General features: G+C 35.5%; 1 protein-coding gene and 1 pseudogene across 3 annotated transcripts in view; one reads left to right on the forward strand and one right to left on the reverse strand.

The window, feature by feature from the left end:
• CFH (complement factor H) overlaps positions 1-22,264 on the reverse strand; it is a 128,645-nt gene that overhangs the window by 13,384 nt on the left and 92,997 nt on the right. For both annotated transcript variants that reach the window (XM_079107986.1, XM_079107985.1), the window contains exons 16-21: positions 8,080-8,262; positions 7,480-7,689; positions 6,630-6,803; positions 5,752-5,928; positions 4,343-4,519; positions 1,762-1,944 (exon numbers count right to left, since the gene is read on the reverse strand). In XM_079107986.1, coding sequence (XP_078964112.1) covers positions 1,762-1,944; positions 4,343-4,519; positions 5,752-5,928; positions 6,630-6,803; positions 7,480-7,689; positions 8,080-8,262 — 1,104 coding nt within the window. The remainder of the gene's footprint in view (positions 1-1,761; positions 1,945-4,342; positions 4,520-5,751; positions 5,929-6,629; positions 6,804-7,479; positions 7,690-8,079; positions 8,263-22,264) is intronic.
• LOC306642327 (cytochrome c, somatic-like) lies at positions 19,213-19,884 on the forward strand (annotated as a pseudogene). Its single transcript has one exon. The product of its transcript is annotated as a cytochrome c, somatic-like (transcript).

A 22,264-nucleotide genomic window follows, 5' to 3' on the forward strand; every position in this document is an offset into this window, starting at 1 on the left:
AGATTCCTTAGAAAACTTGGAATGGAACCATTTGACCCAGTTATCCCACTCCTTGGCCTATACCCAAAGGTCTTAAAATCAGCATACTACAGAAATACAGCCACATCAATGTTCATAGCTGCTCAATTCATCATAGCCAGATTGTGGAACCAACCTAGATGCCCTTCAGTTGATGAATGGATAAAGAAACTGTGGCATATATATACAATGGAATATTACTCCTCCATGAAGAATGATAAAATTATGGCATTTGCAGGCAAATGCATGAAATTGGAGAATATCATGCTAAGTGAGATAAGCCAATGTCACAAAACCAAAGGACGAATGATATTGCTAATAAGTGCATGATGACACATAATGGGGGGTGGGAGGTTTTAGTGTTAGGGTTAGAGTTAGGGTTAGGGAGGGGGCAAGAATGGAGGAAGGAAGGACTGTATAGAGGGAAAAGAGGGGTTGGAGGGGTGGGGGGAAGGGAAAAAATATCAAAATGAATCAAACAACATTACTCTATGTAAATTTATGATTACACAAATGGTATGCCTTTATGCCATGTGCAAACAGAGAAACAATATCTATCCCATTTGTTTACAATGAAAAAAAAAATTGAAAGCCTTCTGCACAGCTAAAAAACCAACAGAATGAGACAAGCAATGGAATGGAGGGAAAAAAGAAAATACTTGTCAACTATGCGTCTGACAAAGGGTTAATATCGAGAATGTGTGTTTAATGACCTCAAAAAACTAAAAACAAGTTATCCAAATAAAAGTTGGACAAATGATTCGTGATATCTAAAAGAAGAAATACAAATGGTCGAAAATACGTAAAGAAATGCTCAATATCATTAGCCATCAGGGAAATGGAAATAAAAATTACATTGAGGTATTGTATCACCTCAGTTAGAATGTGTATTATTAAAAATAAACCCTGAAATTAACAAGTGTTGGTGAGGATGTGGGGGAAAATGCACTGTTGGTAGGAATTTAAATCGGTACAATCATTGTGGAGAACAGCAGGTTTCTCAAAACCCTAAAATTAGATCTGCCATACCATCCAGCTACCCTGCTTCTGGGTACATATCCAAAGAAAACATCAGTCAGCATACCAAAGGGACATTTGCATGCCCATGTTTATTGCTGTGTTATTCACAATAGCTAAGATGTTGAATGAGAATGTGTTGATCCATAGATAAGATAAAGATAATGTGGCATATTTAAAGAAGGAAATATTATTCAGCCATAAAGAATTGAATCTTATCATTTATAGCAAAATGGATAGTACTGGAGGACATTATGTTAAGTGATGTGAGCCAGACACAGAAGATAAGCCCCTTATGTTCTCTTTCATATGTGGAATATGAAAAAGGGTGACCTGAAAGTAGAATAGTGACCATTAGAGGTTGAGAAGTGTGTGAGTGGTAGGGTGGGTAGATGGAGGTTGGATATGATCAGGCAGGGTGTATGCATATATGGAAATATCACAATGACCCCCATTAGTATGGTCAACTAATACAGGCTAATAAAAAATTAAAATATAGTTTTAGAAGTCCTCATGTTGTGTATCTAGAATACATATAATTGTATTTATAATTTTAAAATAAAAAATAATTTATTAATATTTATTTCCTCACATATTAATATTTAGTAGAGAAGCTATCCACAGAATATATCTTCTTTAATGTGTGAATGTTCTCTTGAACACAGCAAAGTATCGTATTCACGGCTCTGATTTTCCCAGGACCCCTGAGAACACTGAAGTACTTACGTAAACATTTGGGCGGTTCTGACCACTCTCCAGCTCTACACACTATTGTCTTGCTACCCTCAAGTTGATACAAAGACTGGCACTGATATTCAACCGATGAACCTGGAGAATATACTGATCTCGGGAATGAAGTGAGGTCTCCGTTTTCAATAGGTGGAGGAGAACCACATTTTCCTGTGGAATCTGAAAAATACCATTTCATTTATGGAGAGAAGAAATCAAAATACAGCATAAAATTAAAGCCAGCACAAACATATCACTATCTACAGCCTTAAGACTTTATCATTTCTGGTAACAAGTGGTTGCTTGAAGAAATCTTAAACACAGAAAATGAGGGTTACATTTTTAAGCTCTTCCTTTCATCTCACTGCAGGCACAAATAAACCATCAAAAAATGTGTCCAGTAAGTAGGAAATTAGTACCAAAAGTGTGTCTTAAATAAATGCTTCATGGGTAGATAGCAAGAAAATCTAAGAAAGTTTCTTGTTCTTATATATGACATGATACAGTGTTTATTGTGCCCCTACTGATTTCTTTTTGATTTTCCTTTTCATTACAAAAGAAAAAATAACTTCTTTGAAACAATTCAAAAATGCAAATTTGTAGAAGATAAAAAGGAAATATTTTCTACCTGATCTGGTCAAGATATGTAAAAATCATTCTTATGTATTCCTTTTGCTAAGCGTAATTTATAATCTTGGATATAAAAAATTGAAATACCAATATAAGAAGACTCTGGAAGGTACAGAGAATTCATTCTGACTAGGAACTTCAGAACTCAAGGAGTAGCAAATAGTTTGCTATATGAGTTCACTTTAGGGCTTTTGTGTATTCTAGATGGAGCACTGGAAAAAACTAATCCCAGGAATGATATCAGGTAGAGATAAATAAGGAAAATCTCATGAGGAGCCTCATCCCTTTAACCTAAGGACAAGAAAGGAAGCAGTCTTGCAAGACCAAGAGAAGATAGAGTGAAAATCTATCAGGGAATTCAACTTCAGAGACCTTGAGAAGAAAAGAAAACATTGGAGGCCCAGAAGTAGGGAAGAAATAAGTTTAATAAAACAATTTCACAACTTCAGCATAAGGCACAAAAGTAGGTATTCAAGAAGATCTTTAGACTTATGTTAATACATATCACAATGAAAACTGTTTGAAGACAAAGGAAAAAATCTTGAAAACTGCAAGGTAGAAAATCCACATTACCTATAGGTGACTAATATTCAAATGACAGTGGGCTTCTCATTCATAGCCATGGAAGCCACAAGGAAGTGAAAGAAGAAAGATGTCACCCTTCAACTCTATATGCAGTGACACTGTGCTTTAGAATAAAGGCATAAATAAAGGCATTCTTTTACAAAAAAAAAAATCAAGAGAATCTGTCTCTGAGAGTTATTCTTAAAGTCTAAATGAAAAAATTCTTCATTATAGAAATGAAAAGATGACCAAAAAAGATTGAGTCTTCAGGAGAGAGAAAAGAACAATGTAACTGATAAAAGGAAAATAAATAATATAATAGACATTTTCCTCATCAGCTTGTTCATTATGTTTAATGTCTGAAGGAAAATTATAGTATTTGATAATAGTGCTCAGTGTATATAGAGGAGACACTAAAGGGCAAATGGACTTAAATGGGAGGAAAGCTCCCACATCTTGATGGAAAAATAAAATGTCAATACTAGTCGAGTGATAAGCTGAAAATATATTATATATATACTGTAATACCTAAAATAACAACTTTAATAAGAAAGGAGGTGGGGGAATCTATCAGAAAGATACACACAAAAATAGGAAGATAAATCAAAATAAAATTCTTTAAAAAGGTTCCCCAAAAGAAAGGGAAGAGATCAGAAATAGGAATGAGAAACAGAGAAAATAAATAAAGCAAAACAGACAAAAAAAACCCAACATTTCAATAATTATCTTAAATATAAATTGTCTAAATATACCAGGTGAAAAGAGCAAGAAGGGCAAGATAGATATGTAAATGAGACCTCACTCAAAAACTGACTTCACCATTAGCAAAAGGAGAGTCAAAGTCAAGGAAGAGAAAGTAAATTAGGAAAAATTAATTTTTAAAAGTAGAAATGGATGATAGAATATATCCATTATGTGTTTCCCTTATTTCCTGAATTCTAAACATTACGTGCCAATGACCAAATACTCAGACTTATTTTATAAATATACTGATTCCCTGGCTGGCCTCAGTCACTTACCTTCAAATATTTTCTATGTACTGAGAATGCCCAAATGTAAATCATATTCTATGATCAGTCTTCAATGCCCTGTTTTCTACTTCTCAAAGGGGATATCTCTGGGAGTTTTTAAAATGTACTGAGTATCTTAATGTTTAAGAATTTTCTCAGATTGTAATTGTTCTATTAATTCAGTTAAGTATGTCTTGAAAAAACTATATGATATTTCTTAGTTCATTTGGCCAAAAAATAAATTTCTAGCAATATCATTTTATTTGCATTTAAAAAAATATATTCTATAAGAATTACTTCACTTTATTTTTATCAACACATTTTACTCATACTATGTCCTCAAGCAAAGCAAAATTAGGAATATGACATTCTACCTTTGCACTGAGGTGGCTCTGTCCAGGTTCCATTTAGACACATCACTTCTACTTCCCCAAATATTTCAAAAGGTTTGATGCATTCATAACGTACTCTCTCACCAGATGGAAACCTACGCATCTGGTTTGATATTATATTAGCATTTTCTACTCTGGGTGGATTCACACAGGAAGTATCTAAATAGAAAGAAAAGAAAGTATCTCCACCTAGCACTCATTTTGAGTAACCAATCAATCAATAAGAATTCAAATATATTTTAAGCAGAATTGAAAATAAATAGATACTTTGACATGAAGAACTTTTCTGATTTCAATGAATTCACATGTAATATGAGAAAAAAAAGGTATAGCAATATTTTTTTGTCAGAGTTAACCTTTCATGCCCTTAAATAACTCTTCCCTATCCTTTACTAGAACATTGATAGACATTTTAACTCCTTGAAAGCCACTAAGAATGAAAGTTCCTGGACATTACCCCCTGGCTTGAGTAGAACAAATATTACAAGTTGTCTAAGTGCAATATGAATTTTTAAAAGCGCAAATAATAAGAGTAAAGAGATTATATGGCATCAATGTTTGGTATACAATTATCTTGTTCATTATCATTTTAGTTCCTAAATAAAAACAAAGAGGCATTTCCTTAGAGATAAAGTCAAAAATTAAGAACACAGTTTGAAGAATAATCTGTTTATTCTTAAAACACAGTTAAAAGATGAAGATGTTATGTTCAAATATAATGCACCAATAAAAACAAAAAATTGGTTAAGTAAAACTTTAAAAAATGATGATAAACTTAAAAAAATTAAAGATATGGGAAAAAACAAAAATATACTCATAATTATAGAAACATAGCTTTTATAATTTATTTATACATCCTTTCTGATACTATGATGAACAATGTATAATTCCTCAGAGTTTTAGGTGCATGTATAGTAATAACAGACTATTGCAATGGTTCCAAACTGAGGTGTAATGAAATCCTTTGGAGAACTTGATAAATTTTTTTTTTTTTTTTTTTTTTTGCAGTGCTGGGGATTGAACCCAGGGCCTTATGCTTCCAAGCAAGCACTCTAATAACTGAGCTATATCCCCAGTCCCAATAAATATTTTTTAAGATCTCACCTCAAGATTATTTTTCCCAGTAGGTCTAAAATGAGCTCAGGAATTTTTATTTGGATTCATAAAAATTTGTTCAAAAATGTTGATGCTGCTTGTCCAGGGACCACTCTTTGAGAACCACAGGGCTATGTGATTAGCTATAGCATATTCAATTCCAACCTTTCATTTTTAAACTTAAGCCTACTTTGTCTTGGCCTAAATATTAACCTATGCTCATTTTCAAGGATGCTATGAAAAATTTCATACTTCATAAAAGACTAATAAATAAATTTACAATGCCATCAAAGTACCTTTGCACATCGGCTTTCCTATCCATTTGCCATTAATACATGTCACAGTATTGGACCCATCCAATTGGTAAAATGTTGGACATTTGTAAGTCACTTGATCCCCTGACTTATATGATTCCTTCCTCAGTCCTATGAGTGTGGCACCATCAAAGTTGGGTAAGTTAAAACAATCTGTTCCTGAGAGCAAAAAAAAAAAAAAAAAAAATATGTATTTGTTCAGTAATTCTTAAAATATGTAATCTCTAATAGTAATATTCTAAAATAATTCTTAGACTTTGCTACCTGTAGAACCAATGAATACCACATAATATACTTCTCACAACTTGGCAAAATATGATCACTTTTGACTTCAATTGAGTTGTTCTTAATTTGTCAAAAGTATAAGACAGGAATGATGCTTGAAGAAATATTAGTAGTTCTAATGTTTAAGGCTAGATTTTTACATTCAAATAATTTTTTGCCTGCACTTGCCACATGTGTTATGTATGTCTACTTTTGGCTTCTGCAAATGCAAATTACTTACAAAAAATTATTCCAAAGCTTGAGAAAGTATGTATTTTAGTGAGATTACCGATAAACTGAGAGTAGATTACATGATGATGAGATTGATGAGTAAGGACCAGTTTCTCCAGAGATAAGAAGTCTGAGAATGTACCTCAGAGGATGCCAACTGTTCACAGAAAATGATGTAAAAATGAAGTAATTTGCCTCATTGTGTCAAAATTTTTTTAATTACGAGGCTATAATTCTCTGCCAGACTCAAGAAACTTCAGGTACCTTATAAAATTCTAGAATTACAGCTTACTTTCTTATTTGTAGCACTTATACTTTGAATTAGGGAATCTGACACACATATTAAAAAATTAAATACACTATACTTATGCATTCTGGTGGGGAGGACCATTTTCCTCCTAAACATTTTATAAATGCAGGTCCATCAATTCCAAAACCTTCCGAACAATTGTAAGTAACTTCTTTTCCATATGGGTAACTGTCTAACTCATGAGACACAAAACCGTTTAAAATGGAAGGTGGAGATTCACAAGGAAGTCCTAAAAAATAAAATAATGAAAGAATGAATCCACATTTCACTAACTCAGAAATAAAATTTTATATGTCAATTTTGACATATCACAGTTTTTGAAAAGAAATAATAATAATAACAGAGAAGCTACTATGAAGTCACAGAGAATGTGCACAAAGGCTTCCTAAGTTCACCTTTCTCATTCTGTCCATCTCTCAAACTGTAAAAACAGGAGCAAGAAATTGAAATAAAAAATGGCAAAGTTTCTCTAACCAACCATGAGTGATAAATGTAAACATACTCAAAATTAATAACATTAAATAAATTATCAAATATTATGAGACATCAGAAGAAACACTGTAAGAAAAGCATTTTTAAAATATTTTAAAAGTTGGTTGCAAAGGAAACTCTAGAACGTATGCAAATTTAATTTCACTATACATTACATTTTTTACAAAAGAAATGCCAAAGTAAAAAGTGACTCTATAATGAACCAATAAAATTAACAAAAATAAGATTGATTCAATAATGCAAAAGTATTTTAATGGTAATATATATAAATGATTAAATAATGTGATAATCTCTATTATATTATTCTGTCCCCTGACTTTCACTATAGCATATTATTTTTCATTGTTTATACTCTTAATTTTTTAATTATGTGTAATCTCAGATCAGACTTCAAGTTGTCATGTAGTCCTCACCTACACACTCAGGTGGAGAACTCCATTTGCCCATGTGGCATGTTATCCCATCTACCTCAGAGATTGTAAAGCCAGCTTCACAAATATAATTCAATTTAGTGCCATGTTCATAATATGTGGATTCATTTATTTCTTTCCATTCTTCTGAAAATCTTGATGGCCTAATGGTTCCATGGTCTATACCAGGTGGTTGAGAACATGGAAGTTTTGCTACATGAAAAATAGAAATCAAAGGGTGAAACATAAATAAAACATTTAAATTAAAACTGAAATTAAATACTATTGAGTTATGTCACCACAATACCTATGCTATCCTCTTGTCCACTATCCCTCTTGATTTGTGTCTATTTTATTTTATGAAAAATAGTCATAAAGAGAACTTTTATCTGCTATTTACATAATATTGCATCGTATTGTCCAATTTTGATGACAGAAATGAAAGATGGTGACTGATTTATGTACCTGAATCATAACTTACAGTTTCAGGATACAGTGTGATGGACAGAGAAGAAGGTCTTCAACTTTTTCATTTACATAAAGCACAGGGGATTATTAACTTCAATTTAAAGCATGTTATAAAGCAAGCTGGACACTACTGACCAACACAGCGTGGTATTGACTGCCATCTTCCATTTTTGCACTCGATTTCTTCTGCTCCCTGAATCAGATATTTTTCTTTGCAAAGAACAGATACTTTTTCTCCATCCTGATAATTCACTGTGGTTGTCATGTCTTCAGCATTGGGAATCTGAGGTGGAGGTGGACAGGAGTGTCTTTCCACTTCTAGAAAATATTAAAATTAGATTTTTTCAATAAAAAAAAATAATTTGAATACATTTAAAATATATTTCAAAAATAGAAAATTCAACAGCCTTGAATCATAAATGATGATGTAATTATGTTGCATGTTTGTTTATGTTACACTTTTCAATTCATATAGTAGTTTAGTTTTACCTTTTTTTATGCTCCTCCTTATTGTTTTTCCCATTCCTTCTTTTTAAGCAAACTTCCTTATTTACAAGAAACTTCTTATTTGTAATCTTTAGATAATCTTAGCAGAATGATACACTTAAAATAACAAGTATTAAATAAAGTATGCAATGAAGTTCTTTTTAGAAATATGCATGAACAAATGTATTGGGACTGGATTAAGAACCTTCTGAAATAATCTACCAACAGAAGCTGATTAGCCAGGGGAAAAATTTGCAGATAGTTAACAGTCAATATGGTATTGCCTCTAGACCACTAAATATTTTTACAAATGATTTACAGTGTGCTATTTCAAGTTTCAACCCTCCTGAACCTACCATTTAGAAGCACACCTACACTGCCTAGGTGTGGGAAGTCATCCTTATTTGGCAGGATCAGATGTGGTTAAGCCATGGGACATTGAGTCCTGACTCCCAGGAACTGACAGTCATAGGAGTGTGGGGCCCTGTGTGGGAGTGGTTCCCGGTCTGGTTATATGATAGTTTTCCTGAACAAATTGACTCCCCTAACTCCACCCCATCCTGTTCATCACAGAAGAAGCCCTTCCCAGTCCTGGCCCCTTTACCTGTGTGACGATAAATAAGGAGAGTTGGGCTACTCCATGTTGTTAGAGGCCAGATCTGGTATGGCCAGTTTCCTTATGCCCCCAATTATTTAAAAAGAGTTCTGGCTCCTGTGTGTTTATTGGTTAGATAAGTTAATGGGTAATTGATTGATTTACAGCAACATTGTCCTCCAACAGTTAACCCTTTTCTGATCCACATGGGACATGGCAGAAACCCCAATATCTAGGAGTATATAAATTGATGGTATACACCCAGTTTTTAATGACTACAGAATTTAACTGTAGTTACAAAATTAGTAGAGTATAAAAGACCCCTCTCAAACTTATATCTGAGTTCCTATAAAACTAAAATACCTCAGATGCATCTCCATGGTTTATAATGTGAGGATGAGCTATATTCCATTTGAATGGGGAAGGGCTCTGGGTGAATCTGAAAATAATTGAACCTCTGATTTCTTAAGCTTCCTTCCTCTATTCTACTGTTTTTTACTTCATTAAAAGCCTTATGCATGTAAGTTGACAAAAATCATAACCCTTTCAAAACATAGAAAAAGGAAATAAGATTGGCTATAAAAAAACAACAAGATAGTTAACTTCACTCATTAAAAAAGAGAAATGTGGGAGGTTTCAAGATGGCGGCCTAGAGGGTGGCTGTATTTCATGTTGCTCCAGGACTCAGGAGTCAAAAGAGGAGATATTGAGACACTTGGGACCAACTCAAAGCAGCCGGGTGACTCTCACCCGTTTGGAAGACGACCCGGATGGGACGGTGGTCCCGGAACGCAGGGAACTTTGTGAAGTAGAGCTGCCGGCGAGATGCCCCTCCCCCCGCTTGAGCAGTGAACTTGGACAACTGGGAGCACCGTAAAGGAGGCCGCTCAGCACAGCGCTGGGACTCGGAACAACCACTGGGGCTCCGGCGGCTGCCCAAGGGAGGAGTGGCAGAGGAGAGCTGTGTGGACTCAGGACACCGGGGCCTGCCCTGAGGACGAGGAGGAGGAACGTGGCCGCTTGGATTCGTCGGAGTGACTGCACCAGAGCTACAGGTGGTTGCCAGAGGAGAAGCTCCGCGGCGAGCTGTTTGGACTCAGACCACTTCTGAACACCGGGGCCTGCCCTGAGGACGAGGAGGAGGAAAAGGAGCGTGGCCGCTTGGATTCAGAGTGACTACACCAGAGGTACAGGCGGTTGCTAGAGGAGGGGCTGCGTGGCGAACTGTTTGGACTCAGACCACTTCTGAACCCCGGGGCCTGCCCGGAGGAGTAGGAGGAGGAGGAGGAGGAGTGCGGTGGGTCATTTGGACTCGCAGTGACTGCATTAGCGCTCCAGGCGGCTGCTCAGAGGAGAAGGCGAGTGGTGAGTTGTTTGGACTTAAAGTGACAGCTCCTGAACACAGGGGGGCTGCCTGCAGGAGAAGCGTGGTGGGTCGCTTGGTCTTGAGTGGCCGCACCAGAGCTCTGGGCGGTTGCCCAGAGGACCCGTGCAGCGGGTCACGTGGATTCAGAGCCACTCAGAGCGACTGCTCCTGAACACCCGGGGGTTATCTGGAGAAGGAGGAGGAACGGGGAGGGTCACTTCGACTCGGAGTGATTGATTGCCCAGGGCTATGGGTGGTTGGTGGGAGGTGGAGGCACGCAGTGAGTTTCTTGGACTCCTAGTGACCGCACCGGAATACTGGGTGGCTGTTTGGAGGAAGAGGCGTGTGGCGGGTCTCTGGGACTCAGAGCGATTGTACGGGGCCCCAGGTGGCTGCTCAGAGGAGGGGCCGCATAGCCAGGCGATTAGGTGCAGAGCAGGGTCCCAGTATCTAGGAGGCTTCTTGGTGGAAGAGCCGCACAGAGACAGGCTTAGGGCGGAGTGAAGGTTCCAGGCCTGCGGGCAGATTCTCTGAGGAGGGGCAGCCTAAGGAGATTCATCTGCGAAGGGTGAGGCTCCCAGGCCCAGGAGGTAGGGCCGGGCCCCTGGGAACTTTGCAGAGGAAGGCAGCCCAGCCCAGGTGGTAGCTGTAAATTGAGGGGAACCTCTAGGAGGGAACTGACCAGCAAGACCTCCCCACCGGCTGAGTGTTCCCTGCCGGATGAGGTTTCCCCACAAGGACGGTAAAACCAGAGACTCAGGCCCAAACAGGCCTTGCCTCAGTCCGCAGCCTAGGTCCCCTTTGGATGACCATTGGTCAACAAGTGGAGGCACCTCTGCCCACTAGCAGGGATTATACCCCACCTGAAGGCCACCACTCCTAGAGAGGCAGCTTTTTGTGGAGCACCGCATTATCAACTTCCTCCAAGACTTCAGCCTACTGAAGGCTAAGGGGGGATATATATAGAAATCTTCAGGGACATTGTAAGTCAATAGAGGAAATCTGAAATATCTCAGCGGTCCACTGATACCTAAACAATATGAGAAAACAAGGAAAGAAAATGGTGCAAACAAATCTAGATGTTACATCAATAAAACCCAATGACAACATGGCAGAAGAAATGACAGAAAAGGAGTTCAGAATGTACATAATTAAAATGATCAGAGAAGCAAACGATGAGATGAAAGAGCAAATGCACGCACTGAATGATGAGATGAAAGAGCAAATGCAAGCATTGAATGATCGCACCAATCGACAGTTAAAAGAGCAAATACAGGAAGCAAAAGATCATTTCAATAAAGAGTTAGAGATATTGAAAAAAAACCAAACAGAAATCCTTGGCATGAAGGAAACAATAAACCAAATTAAGAACTCCATAGAAAGCATATCCAATAGGATAGAACACCTGGAAGACAGAACCTCAGACATTGAAGACAAAATATTTAACCTTGAAAACAAAGTTGAACAAACAGAGAAGATGGTAAGAAATCATGAACAGAATCTACAAGAACTATGGGATATCATGAAAAGGCCAAATTTAAGAATTATTGGGATTGAGGAAGGCCTAGAGATACAAGCCAAAGGAATGAACAATTTATTCACTGAAATAATATAAGAAAATTTTCCAAATCTGAAGAATGAAATGGAAAATCAAGTTCAAGAGGCTTATAGGACTCCAAATACACAAAATTACAACAGACCCACACCAAGGCACATTATAATGAAAATACCTAACATACAAAATAAAGACAGAATTTTAAAGGCTGTGAGAGAAAAGAACGAAATTACATTCAGGGGGAAACCAATACGGATATCAGCAGATTTTTCAATCCAGACCCAAAAAGCTAGAAGGGCCTGGAACAACATTTTTCAAGCCCTGAAAGAAAATGGATGCCAACCAAGAATCTTATACCCAGCAAAACTTACCTTCAAATTTGACGATGAAATAAAATCCTTCCATGATAAACAAAAGCTAAAAGAATTTACAAAAAGAAAGCCAGCATTACAGAACATTCTCAGCAAAATATTCCATGAGGAAGAGATGAAAAACAAAGAAGCAAATCAGCAAAGGGAGGAATTATCCTAACGGAATTGTCAAATAAAGGAAGAAACAAGTTGTGTCAAACAAATAAAAAAATAAAATTTAAAAAATGAACCAAATGACCGGGAAACCAAATAATATCTCTATAATAACCCTGAATGTTAATGGCCTGAATTCATCAATCAAAAGACATAGACTGGCAGATTGGATTAAAAAGAAAGATCCAACAATATGTTGCCTGCAAGAGACTCACCTCATAGAAAAAGATACCCATAGACTAAAGGTGAAAGGATGGGGAAAAACATACCAGGCACATGGACTCAGCAAAAAAGCTGGAGTATCCATCCTCATTTCCGATAATGTGGACTTCAAGCCAAAGTTAGGAAGAAGGGATAAAGAAGGTCATTTCATACTGCTTAAGGGAAGCATAAATCAGCAAGATATAACAATCATAAACATCTATGCCCCAAACAGTGGCTCATCCATGTATGTCAAACAAATCCTTCTCAATTTCAGAAACCAAATAGACCATAACACAATAATACTAGGTGATTTTAACACACCTCTCTCACCACTGGACAGATCTTCCAGACAAAAAATGAACAAAGAAACCATAGATCTCAATAACACAATCAATAATTTAGACTTAACGGACATTTATAGACTATACCATCCAACCAAGAGCAAATACACTTTCTTCTCAGCAGCACATAGATCCTTCTCTAAAATAGACCATATATTATGCCACAAACTAATGTTAGCAAATACAAGAAGATAGAGACACTAGCATGTATTCTATCAGATCATAATGGATTGAAGTTAGAAATAAATGAAAGAGTAAAACACAGAAACTATTCCAACATCTGGAGATTAAACAATATGCTATTATATGATGAATGGATAACAGAAGATATTAGGAAGGATATTAAAAAATTCTTAGAGGTAAATGAGAACAAAGAAACATCATATCAAAATCTCTGGGACACTATGAAAGCAGTACTTAGAGGGAAATTTATTTCATGGAGCACATTTAATAAAAGAAGTAAAACTCAACAAATAAACGACCTAACACTACAGCTCAAAGCCCTAGAAAAAGAAGAACAGAACAGCACCAAAAGTAGTAGAAGACAGGAAATAGTTAAACTCAGAGCTGAAATCAATGAAATTGAAACAACAGAAACAGTACAAAAAATTGACAAAATAAATAGTTGGTTCTTCGAAAAAATAAACAAAATTGATAAACCTTTAGCCACACTAACAAAGAGAAGATGAGAGAAAACCCAAATCACTAAAATTCGAAATGAACAAGGAAATATCACAACAGACACAATTGAAATACAAAACATAAATAGAAGCTATTTTGAAAATCTATACTCCAACAAAATAGAAAATTTCGAAGGCATCAACAGGTTTCTAGAGACATATGAATTGCCTAAACTGAACGAGGAGGACATAAACAATTTAAATAGACCAATTTCAAGTACTGAAATAGAAGAAGTCATCAAAAGCCTACCAACAAAGAAAAGTCCGGGACCAGATGGGTTCTCAGCCGAGTTCTACAAAACCTTTAAAGAAGAGCTCATTCCAATACTTCTCAAAGTATTCCATAAAATAGAAGAGGAGGGAACCCTCCCAAACTCATTCTATGAAGCCAATATCACACTGATACCTAAACCAGACAGAGACTCATCAAGGAAAGAAAATTTCAGACCAATATCCTTAATGAACATCGACGCAAAAATTCTCAACAAAATTTTAGCAAAGCGCATACAAAAACATATTAAAAAGATAGTGCACCCTGATCAAGTGGGTTTCATCCCAGGGGTGCAAGGTTGGTTCAACATCAGGAAATCAATAAACGTAATTCACCATATTAATAGACTTAAAGTCAAGAATCACATGATTATTTCAATAGATGCAGAAAAAGCATTTGATAAAATACAGCACCCCTTCATGCTCAAAACTCTAGAAAAAAATAGGGATAGTGGGAACATTCCTTAACATTGTAAAGTCCATTTATGCTAAGCCCATGGCTAATATCATACTAAATGGTGAAAAACTGAAAGCATTACCCCTAAAAACTGGAACAAGGCAGGGATGCCCTCTTTCACCACTTCTATTCAACATCGTTCTTGAGACTCTGGCCAGAGCAATTAGACAAACCAAAGAAATTAAAGGGATACGAATTGGAAAAGAAGAACTCAAACTATCCCTGTTCACTGATGACATGATTATATATTTAGAGGAACCTGGAAATTCCACCAGAAAACCCTTATAACTCCTAAGTGAATTCAGTAAAGTAGCAGGTTACAAGATCAATGCCCATAAATCCAATGCATTTTTATACATAAGTGATGAATCTTCAGAAAGAGAAATTAGGAAAAATACCCCATTCACAATAGCCTCGAAAAAAATAAAATACTTGGGAATCAATCTCACAAAAGAGGTGAAAGACCTCTACAATGAGAACTATACAACACTAAAGAAAGAAATTAAAGAACACCTTAGAAGATGGAAAGATCTTCCATGTTCTTGGATAGGAAGAATTAATATTATCAAAATGGCCATACTACCTAAAGTGCTATACAAATTCAATGCAACTCCAATTAAAATCCCAATTGTGTACCTTACAGAAATAGAGCAAGCAATTATGAAATTCATCTGGAAGAATAAGAAACCCAGAATAGCTAAAGCAATCCTTAGCAGCAAGAGTGAAACAGGGGTTATTGCAATACCAGAACTTCAACTCTACTACAAAGCAATAGTAACAAAAACGGCATGGTATTGGTACCAAAATAGAAAGGTAGATCAATGGTACAGAATAGAGGACACGGACACAAACCCAAATAAATACAATTTTCTCATACTAGACAAAGGGGCCAAAAATATGCAATGGAAAAAAGAGCCTCTTCAACAAATGGTGCTGGGAGAATTGGAAATCCATATGCAACAGAATGAAACTAAACCCATATCTCTCACCATGCACGAAACTAAACTCAAAATGGATTAAGGACCTCGGAATCAGACCAGAGACCCTGCAGATTATAGAAGAAATAGTAGGTCCAAATCTTCACCTTGTTGGTCTAGGATCAGACTTCCTTAACAGGACTCGCATAGCACAAGAAATAAAAGCTAGAATCAACCACTGGGATAGATTCAAACTAAAAAGCTTTCTCTCAGCAAAGGAAACTATCAGCAATGCGAAGGAAGAGCTTACAGAGTGGGAGAATATCTTTGCCAATCATACTTCAGATAGAGCACTAATCTCCAGAATCTATAAAGAACTCAAAAAACTCTACTCCAAGAATTCAAATAATCCATTTGACAAATGGGCTAAGGAAATGAATAGACACTTCACAGAAGAAGATCTACAAGCAATCAACAAACATATGGAAAAATGTTCAACATCTCTAGTAATAAGAGAAATGCAAATCAAAACCACCCTAAGATTCCATCTCACCCCAATTAGAATGGTGATTATCAAGAATACGAGCAACAACAGGTGTGGCGAGGATGTGGGGAGAAAGGTACACTCATACATTGCTGGTGGGGCTGCAAACTAGTGCAGCCACTCTGGAAAGCAGTGTGGAGATTCCTTAGAAAACTTGGAATGGACCCTCCATTTGACCCAGCTATCCCACTCCTTGGCCTATACCCAAAGGACTTAAAATCAGCATACTATAGAGATACAGCCACATCAATGTTCATAGCTGCTCAATTCACAATAGCCAGACTGTGGAACCAACCTAGATGCCCTTCAATTTATGAGTGGATAAAGAAACTGTGGTATATATATACAATGGAATATTACTCCTCCATAAAGAATGATAAAATTCTGGCATTTGCAGGCAAATGGATGAAATTGGAGAATATCATGCTAAGTGAGATAAGCCAATCTCAAAAAGCCAAAGGAGGAATGATATCGCTAATAAGTGGAGGATGACACATAATGGGGGGGAGGGAAGGGTTAGTGTAGGGTTAGAGTTAGGGTTAGGGAGGGGGCAAGTATGGAGGAAGGAAGTACTGTATAGAGGGTAAAGAGGGGTGGGAGGGTTGGGGGGAAGGGAAAAAATAACAGAATGAATCAAACAATATTACTCTATGTAAATTTATGATTACTCAAATGGTATGCCTTTACACCATGTACAAACAGAGAAACAACATGTATCCCATTTGTTTACAATAAAAAAAAATTAAAAAATAAAAATTAAAAAAAAAAAGAAAAGAAAAGAAATGTGGGGCTGGGGATATGGCTTAGCTGGTAGAGTCCTTGCCTTGCATGCACAAGGCCCTGGGTTCAACCCCTGGCACTACCAAAAAAAAAAAAAAAAAGGAGAGAGAAACATAAGTTAAAACTGTGATGAAAAACTGTTTTCTCTCTGTGTCCATTGGCAAAAATCCAGAGTAAGGTAATGTCCTTTATTGATAGTACTCTGGAGGGGAAAGCATTTTCTCTTGCATTATTGTTGTGGTCTATTTTATTTCTGGAATTGAGAAGAATATGTGAAGTTAACTATCTTGTTGTTTATTAATAGCAAATTTTATTTCCTTTTTCTATGTTTTGAAACAGTTATGATTTTGTCAATTTACATGTTATGAAGGATAGCTCTTTGTGACATGAGCTATAAATATCTCCCTTAGTGTCTTTTTTAAAAGTTTGTTTATGAAGCTTCTTTCTTAAAAATTTGATTTTTATGTAACAAAAAGTACCAGTGAAATAATTTATGACTTGGGGATTTTGAGTCATGAAAAGTTAGATCTTACTAACTCCAGATTTGTAACAAAAATCTTTTTAGAGTTTTCTCATTATTATTTAATGGTTTTGTTATTTAAAAAATATCTTTGGTACATATGGAATTTATCATGATATATGAGGTAAGGCAGGGATATTACTTTATTTATCCCTATGACATTTATTGACTACTTCTTTTTCCCAGTGATTTGAGAGGAAGTCCTCTTTATACATTCAATTTCTATATGAATCTGAGTGTACTTACATCTGGGCATTATGTTTTGCTCATAGGCCACTTTGATACTCTCAAATTATTTAGGCTTTTAAAAATGCCTTAATGTGTTTTATTTCTGGTCCCACTCTATGTTTATTTTTTTTTCCACTGAATTTAGCATCACGTGATAGAGCTTTAAACTGTTAAGCTTTCATTGAGATTTTCTTAAATTTAGAAATTAATTTACAATATAATATGGTCCTTCTATTTGTAGAAAGGCTATTTTTTTTTTGCTTCAGTGGCATTTAATTTTAATAAGCCTCACATTTTTATTGACAAACATTAATATATTTTTTGTTATTGTTATGTATGAAATCTTTTCTTCCATTAAATCTTCCAAAGATTGTTTCAATATATATAAACTACTGATTTTCATATGTAGATTTTGTACTTGGTAAACTAATTGAGTATCTACTGTTTATAGTAGCTGTTAATAAAATATCTTGAATCTGAAAACAAAAATAAAGAGAAAGACAAGAAAAGTGTACACTGGAAAGTACTGTAAATCTTTTCATGTGTTTGTTATGCTGTTAACAGCTCATGGACATATTTTACTGAACAAACGATTCATGATTATTATTTACTCCAAGGTTTCTGTTTTTGCTTATTTTCTCATTTCTATTCTTAAATATTTTGATATATTTTTCAATGTACTTTCATAAGTTTATTTTCCTTAGGTGTGTTCATTTTTGACTTCTAGATTATATGTTTCTTTATTTTGTTCTTTGTTTTTTAATGTATGTTTTAATGCTATAAATATCTCTGCATTTGTTCTATTCCATAGATTTCAGTTTATACTGCAATTATTGTCATTAATTTATGGTGATTTTTGGTAGTAAGCAATTGATAAAGAAGTTGTTTGTTTTCCATTCTCCATATTTGTAACACAAGCATTTAAGTTATGTAGTTAGCTCTTTCATTACTTGAATATTAATTTTAAGAAAATGCTTTAGGAAGTTGATGATTTAAAATTCATTTAGATTTTGTCTATCACACAGATATGGTCAATTATTTTAAGACCTGGCTACCTTAAAATTAAATAATATATACCTTAGGATAAGTCTTTAAAAACTTGGAAATAAATATTTTATAACTATAAAAGAGTTACTTCACAAGAACAAACCAATCTTGAATATATGTATATGTCTAAAATATCAAAATACATAAAACAAAAATAGAACTGAAGAAAAGAAAGGCAAATTTTATCCTAGACATCAATATTGACACAATACATGCTAAGTCATATTGAACAGATAGATAAAAGATTTTGAAGCAACATGGATCAATTTGAAAAAACACTATTACTCACTTTAACCTAATCTTACTTCTAGAATATATGCATATTTTTTGTGGAAAAGGAGTTATAAACTAGATAGACAACATACAGTGAAATAAAAAAAATCATAATTTGAATTCTTGCATACTATTCCTGAGAACAGAATACATGACTACATAGTCTAGTAAGAATAAATTATCTATAAAAAAAAAATTGGAAATGAAAGCACACACTTCAAATAATAATTGTTGAGCTTAAGGACAAATCACAAGACAAATCAGAATATATTTCAAAGGAAATAAAAATTGAAAATAAATTATATATATATAAATATGAGTAACATTATATATCATACATACAGTTTGTGTTTATAGATACATTTTAAAAAATAAACATACATTTTTATTTATAAAATACATAGTTAAATATTCATATACATATTTATACGTCTAACTTTGTGGGACACAGCTAGAACAGGCCTTTTAAAAATGGAGGTTTGTTAGAGAGTTGGACGACCAGCTTCTGAGCGGGAAACTTCTTTGCAATGGTGATGAAAAAAACGAATTAAAAATGGGTGATGTTGAGAAAGGCAAGAAGATCTTTGTTCAGAAGTGTGCCCAGTGCCACACTGTGGAAAAGGGAGGCAAACACAAGACTGGGCCAAATCTCCATGGACTGTGTGGGCGGAAGACAGGTCAGGCTGCTGGATTCTCTTACACAGATGCCAACGAGAACAAAGGCATCACCTGGGGAGAGGATACACTGATGGAGTATTTGGAGAATCCCAAAAAGTACATCCCTGGAACAAAGATCAAAAAATGATCTTCGCTGGCATTAAGAAGAAGGGAGAAAGGGCAGACTTAATAGCTGTCCTCAAAAAAGCTACTAATGAGTAATAGCCACTGCCTTATTTATTACCAAACAAATGTCTCATGGCTTTTTATGTGCACCATAATTTAAGTGATGTGATACACCAGAATTCAGATCATAATGACTGACAAAATTATTTTTATTGGACAGTCCTGATATAAGTAAAATTGACTTGTAGTTAAATTAATATTTTGGTTATACTCCCACATTAGTAAATTCTATAACTTTCCCCTTTTTAAAGTTATGGTTGGACTAATTAGTAATATTCAGTATTTCACAAAAATGGTGAATGACATCTCAAAACTTGTTTATATTTAGGTTTATATTACGAATTATGTGAATATGTTTAAAATATGGGGGAAATCCCTTCACTCTCTCAGAATCAAGCATGATTCACATGTGTTTCAATTTGTGTTTGTTAGCTTATTAAAGTCAAGGGTTGAAGATAAGGAAGTAGTGTCAATATTTTTGTTGACCATGCCAATTTAATTAGAATGCCCTGTATCTCAAATGCTGTCTTTTCCTTATGGAAAGGCATTTAGTGTGACTTATGTATAATATTAAATAAAGAATAGTTAACACTTAAAAAAATGGAGATTTGGTGTTTTCATTTTACAAGTATGATGATTGAAATTCATGCATTAATTTCTAACTTAAAATGATGGTAGTGGGCTAAGGACATACCTTAGTCATGGAATGCCTGCCTAGCAATGGAGTTGCAAGCCCCCTAAATGATATCCCCAGACCATGCACAGAAAAAAATGAATAACATAAAAATTAATGGTAGTAGTAAATTAAACTCAAAGTCTTTAGAAGGAGGAAAACAATAAAGTTAGTTGAACAGAAAATTGACAAAATTTAAGAAAGAGAAGAGAAAAAGTTAGCAAAACTAAAAAGTGAAACTTTAGAAAACTAAATATGGAAAAGAGAAAATGGAAAAAGATTAGAGTGTTAAAACTGGTTACTAAAATTATTAATAAAATTGGATATACCATTATGGTTTGCCCCAAAACTTCCTGTGTTAATGCAGAAATGTTCAGAGGTGAAACAATTGAATTGTGAGAACTCTATCCTAATCAAACCATTCCAGTTTGAATGGACTGAATGGTAAATGTAGGAAAGTGGGGGAGATGGGTCACTGGGAATATGCCCTGGAAGGGTGTTCACATCCCTGTGGCTCCCCCTCTCTGCTTCCGAGCTACGAAAACTCAAGCAATTCTTCTCTGCCATGCTCTTCCGCTATGATATCCTGCCTCACTCAGGCTCAGAGCAATGGATTTTACCAACCATGAACTAAACCTCTGAAACTGTGAGCCCCAAATAAAGTGTTCCTTCCCTAAGCTGTTCTTGTCAGGTGTTTTGACATAGCAATGAAAAGCTGACTAACACAGAAATGATAAAGAATCTGATAAATGCAAATATAAAATCAAGAATGAAACAAGGGAGTGACAAACTAGGAATCCTCAATCCTCCTTTTCCCCATAGACACATTGGTCAACAATGCATGAACCAATTCCCTTGGAGTGAAATCTAGAAAGTGGTTGAAAGTTTCCCAATGTGAGGTGAGCCCCTAAACAAATCCATCAAAGCCAGTAGGAAAATTTGTGTCTTTCCATACCCTCACACACAGCATAGAGTTACACAACTGAATGCGGGGGCGTCCGGAATTCCATCCAGTGCTTGACAAATATCCTCTGGAGGATGTTTGCAAAGGCTCATCCTAAAAGTAATTGCCAGATATTTTGCTCCGGAGATGGTGTTTTTTCTGCTGTGTTTTTCTGATAATATATTACTCATTTCAGTCTGAATGGATTGCTTAAGGGGATGAGGGAAATACAACAAAAATTCCAGAAAATATTACCTACAATCTGAAAAAACAATGGGTCTTTACCACTAATAAAGTCAAAAGTAATTTTGCAACCGTGCCAATGAGTCCCTGAAAGCCTCTGGAGAAAATAGTTATAGATCTGCCTTTGTCTCCAACAGGCTGGTTAAATCCTAACGATGGTTTTGTTTATGTGTGGTGGTGAGGTAAGAGAATAAGGTTTCACAACATTCCTTCCTTCCTACAAAGAATAGGTCACCCCTATAATAAACGTTGGTACACAATAACCATTGGGACCGCTGCCCTCCTGTAGCCCTTATCTCAGCAATTTAGATATTAACCAGATGTACCTAGTAGAGATGGTCACTTGAGATTACTTGTCTATCGCTTTAACCGCGAGAATAATAATCGTCTTTGGTCACAAAGAGTTTAGATATTAAGGAAATAAACATTGTATTAGCTCATCAACATAGTTAGATATTCTTAAACAATTGTGATTAGGTAAGGATAATCTGTAAGGTTGCTGTTTTCTGCCTATACTTTGGAAACTTCTTTAATATTAACCACAAGACTGCCATTATAGCCTGAAGAAAAATGTATATAAACCCAGACTTTCCCCAAATTAAAGTGGGATTAATTGCACCAGAACTAGAGTCTGGGTCTTTCATTCTCCATCCATCACCGACGCTGTCTCCCCGCGCCCCGTTTACCTGGGTGGAGCCCATGGACTTCTGCTAGGGCTGGACCCCGGCAACTGAAAATAAAAACCAGTTTCCAGATTTTCACTACACAAGAACAGAAGTGGGGAGTTTGTGTCAAATGCTTTGACTTTTCTGAGGGATGACCCAAAGGGCT

Source organism: Sciurus vulgaris, assembly GCF_902686455.1.
Source record: "Sciurus vulgaris genome assembly, chromosome: 12".
Taxonomy (NCBI): Eukaryota; Metazoa; Chordata; class Mammalia; order Rodentia; family Sciuridae; genus Sciurus; species Sciurus vulgaris.